The sequence below is a fragment of the Octopus bimaculoides genome, chromosome 12 (assembly GCF_001194135.2).
Source record: "Octopus bimaculoides isolate UCB-OBI-ISO-001 chromosome 12, ASM119413v2, whole genome shotgun sequence".
Lineage (NCBI taxonomy): Eukaryota > Metazoa > Mollusca > Cephalopoda > Octopoda > Octopodidae > Octopus > Octopus bimaculoides.
This window is the reverse complement of record NC_068992.1, coordinates 49,709,616-49,714,327: the sequence shown is the minus strand read 5'-3', so window position 1 is coordinate 49,714,327 and position 4,712 is coordinate 49,709,616. Positions and strand designations below refer to the sequence as shown.

At 40.5% G+C, this 4,712-nt stretch overlaps 1 protein-coding gene across 1 annotated transcript in view; it reads right to left on the bottom strand.

Moving 5' to 3' along the window:
• Positions 1–3,475, bottom strand: part of LOC106879050 (uncharacterized) — a 130,527-nt gene extending 127,052 nt beyond the window's left edge. The window contains exon 1 of the mRNA XM_052972046.1: positions 2,553–3,475. Within this exon, the coding sequence (XP_052828006.1) occupies positions 2,553–2,670 (118 nt within the window). The 5' untranslated portion in view covers positions 2,671–3,475. The remainder of the gene's footprint in view (positions 1–2,552) is intronic.
• Between the last annotated feature and the right edge of the window lie 1,237 nt (positions 3,476–4,712).

The following is a 4,712-nucleotide window of genomic DNA, read 5'->3' as shown; positions in this document are numbered from 1 at the left end:
TATATATATATATATATATATATATAGATGTTAGACCAGTGATTTTCAATCATCTATTTACTTATGGATACCTCTGGTTTCTATTTTATTCAGGTAGACCGTTATAGCCATTCGATGCTTTAAAAAAATCCTGTTAGATTTTTATAAGTAAATATTATAAGGAATTACATTTTAAAAATTGTTAAAGTAATTTGTGTATTGTAGAAATATGACCAATTTATTGCACATAAATTTTAACACAACCTATTAGGGACCCCCTGGAGATCATATGGACCCCTGAGGATCATATGGGCCCCTAAGGATCATATGGATCCTGGTTGAGAATAACTGGTGTAGAGTTTAGTGTTTAAAGTATAATGTTGTATAAGATAATATAGAATTGTGTTTGTTATGTGTTGTAGCGTTGAATATTGTAACGTGGTGTTGCGTTGTGTGGCATGGTGTTGTTTGTTCTGTGGTGTGATTGTTTTGTGGTGTGAAATTGTTATGTGGTGTGAAATTGTTATGTGGTATGATGTTGAGTTTGTTGCGTAGTGAGGTGTTGTGTTTATTGTGTGGTGGTGTTGTGTTTTGTTGTTAATCTGTACTGTTATAAAGTGATGTCGTTTGGTGTTGTGATGTATGGTTGTACTACGTTGCTTTATGTTGATACAGCTGGTCATAATAGTGTTGTGCGATGACTCGTGTACTACGCTATACAGCACTCATATACATTAGACAACGTAGTCTTATATGAACAAAGTGAGTAGATGGCCATGGCTGGATTGCCTTTCATGTAAAACTAACAAGCATCAGCAGCAAGACCAACATTCATTTTACCACATTCCATCATTCACATGAATCAAATCCTACCACATTTGTTCCCTCCCCGAGACCACTACAAAAACATCCTACTATAATACTATGGTATATCTACCTACACTCACCATTCGCCTACCATATCCTACCATTACACTACACATATACACACATACAGACTATACGCATCATCCCATTCACACACACACCCCACTCACAAATAAACACACTTGACACAATGCACTAACTCATATAAACCTACACTATAAAATGTCAGCGTATATTATAAAATACTTCCATCCCATTCACACAATACAACATCCTTATCATAAGACCAAGAGACACTGCGCTACAACATTTCACACCTGTCGTACTTACTCGGTCAAATCATGCCACTCCAAATATCTTCACACACCACTCTAAACTATACCCATGTCGTGCTGCATCACGCTGCACGACAAACCATCAGTTAGCAACGTACTATTATTACACTACATACAACCACACTCCACTCTCTCAAACTTCACCACACCACTATGACTATCACCACCACCACCACCACCACCACTACAATACACACGCGCACAGACGTTATACATCAAGCACCATACTATATCACTGCACTAGGACATCGTACACCACCGAAGAGGCACGGCAACACTGCACTATATCATGACACCAATGCACTAAAACGTATAACTGGTGCTCCGTCGATTGCGACGACGAGTCTTCCTGTTGATCCGACCAACGGAACAGCCTGCTCGTGAAATTAACGAGCAAGTGGCTGAACACTCCACAGATACGCATACCCTTAACGTAGTTCCCAGGGGAAACTCAGCGTGACACTCAAGGTGACAACTGAGTGGACTGGAGCAATGTAAAAAACAAAGTGTCTTGCTCAAGGATACAACGCGCCGCCGGGCATCGAACTCACGACCCTACGATCCTAAGTCGAATACCTTAAGCACTCAGCCACACGCCTTCACTGAATTAAAACGTGATACAGCACTTAATCCACACTACAAACAATATCATTTAGCTTATCCTACCACTACATGGCTTCACACTATATCCGACAGTAAACCACACTATCAGATACCAGAACAAATAACACCACATTGTACTATATCACATACTATACAACTGCATAACACGATGCAACATACACATACTCACATATCACAGCACTACACACCAAGCTACACCTCTTCATACCATACTACAATGCACTGCACCATTACGCAACACAACACATTGTACCACAACCTTCACCTAAAAGCTATACCAATACATACACCTCTACATGACTACTGGACCTGTTAGAAATAGCAACCAATTCCCTCTTAAATCACACCTTTGTAGTTTTTTTTTTAATTGAAAGGCTGCACTTCATACAATACGTACACCACTACACTGTAACACTACAGAACACTAAGCATCACTACAATATCCCGCTGTGTAACAATACATCCATACTATATCACAACTCGCCCACACTACACAACACATCTGCTCCATCACAACAGGTCCGTCACTGCACGACGCTACATCACACAAACAACTAATTACCATACTACATCGTACCAACACACTTACAATGCACTACAACACTACTACACATTAATCATCACTACACTACACAAACACCCCTACACACCACTCCACACCAACGCTGTGTAACAAACAACCCCAAAATGTCCACCATGCTATATACCATCAACACCGTTGTAAGCAATAGTGAAGCACCCACTTACCTGAAGCAGCAGACACCCAGCTGGTGGATAGAATCAACTGTAAAGTCCATAACAGCCATGCTAGGGTGTGACACCACGGTCCCCAGATCAAACCATACACTGGTAACTCCAGCGACATGTGTCCTCACCGTCACACGCTTTTTGTGTGTCTGTCAGTCAGTCTGACTGTTTTAGTACTACTCTCTCTTTCTCTCTCTCTCTCTCTCTCGCTGATATGTTTCTCACTTTATCTCTCTATCTTTTTCATTGCACATCTCTCAGTTTGTCCCTCTGTCTGTTCGTCTGGATATATTTTTTAATCTGTGTACACATACGTCTGTTTGACCCCGTCTCTCTGTCTGTGTCTACCTGTAGTTAGGCTTGGTTTTCTGGGGTTTCTTAAGGTTTTTATGTCTTTATTTCATTCAGTATTCGTCTTGTAATCTCTGTCTATCCGTATGTGTGTGTGTATATATATATATATACATATATATATATATAAACTTCCGTGTATAGACAGATAGACAGCAATATATACAGGTGTGTAAATGTAATTATATATATCCGTTTAAACGTATATATGTTTGTGTTTATACATATATTTGTTTTTAATCCTGTTGCAGCCACGGAACGACCAAGACGAACGAACGAACGACAATAACAGCAGTAATAATAATAAGATGGACAACAACAAATTACTATGACCACAATGTGAACAACAACAACAATCACTATGGCATTAACCGTGGTAGTGCTTCCATTGCAGATGGCTATGGTGGTAGTAGTGGGGGGAGACGTTGGAGATATTGAAACAGGGGTGGTAGTGGAGGTGAGGGGGAGGAGAGAATGGTAAAGGTGGTGGTGGTGGTGGTGGTGGCAATGTTAGAGGTATTGAATAGGGGCAGTGGCGGTGGTGGTGGAGAGAATGGTGCGGGCGGTGGTATGAGTAGAAGGCACAGTGACGATAACAGAGGAGAAGAGAGAAATAAAGGGAAAGGAAGAAATGGTAAGGAAGAAATGGTAGGGAAGAAAATGAGGAGGAGGAGGAGGAATAAGAGTGAGTAGAAGAACAGGGGAAGAATGAGGTGTGGTGGGAGAGGAAAGAGCAAGTGGGTGGTAGTGAGACGAACAGATGCAACAACTGTAGTGGTTGCAGAAACTGCGAACTAAACAACAACAGCAGCAGCAGCAGTAGTAGTTGTTGTAGTTGTAGTAGTAGAAGCAGCAGCAGCAGCAGCAGTAGTAGCAACAACAATAGTAACTGCAGTGGTAGGAAATGGTTGTGACTGAAAACGTAGATACAGCAACAAGATAACAATAGCAACCAGCATCACTACAACAATATTAATGACGAGCCAGGGAGAGAGAAGCGTTGGACTATCACTCGGTCTGTTAGAAATAGCAGCTAAATCGCCGTCAATTCATCACATCATATCGTCTTAGACAGAAAAAAAAGGGCTATATTGAGTGGTGTAGTCCAAGATACACTATGCCTGAAATAAAATATGAGATTGTTAACCGCTGGAGCGTCTGTGACACCAGCTGTCCTGAAGCTAAACCACAAATACACATTCATACATACATACACTGATAGATAGATAGATAAATAGATAGATAGATAGATAGATAGATAGATAGATAGATAGATAGGGATTGATGCATGTATGTGTGTATATTTGTGTGAGTATGTGTGTCCACATATGTACACACACGCACGCACGTACGCACGCACGCACATGCAGTACCCCCTCGTATGTGCAGCATGTATGAGGGGGTGCAGAAAAGTTCCTGGCTTTGTGTAAAAGAAAATATAAGAAGATCAGTTAATTATGATTTTATGCAACATATTCCTCTCTCAGATTCACACACTTATTGCAGCGGTCCTTCGGTTTTTCTAAGCCCTGATAAAAGAACTCGGAATGTTGGGCCTACTTCCAGGTCTTTCACGACACCCTTAGAGCCAGAAACTTTTCAGCAACTCCTCGTAGCTATCTATCTATCTATCTATCTAGATAGATAGATAGATAGATAGATAGATAGATAGATAGATAGATAGATAGATTGATTGATTGATTGATTGATACAATGAGTGAGTGGGTGATTTAATCTATTTCCAAATGATTTAACACCATGATCCTAAAGTCGACTATGTTGCAAACACTGTTAGATTTCCTGTCTAAG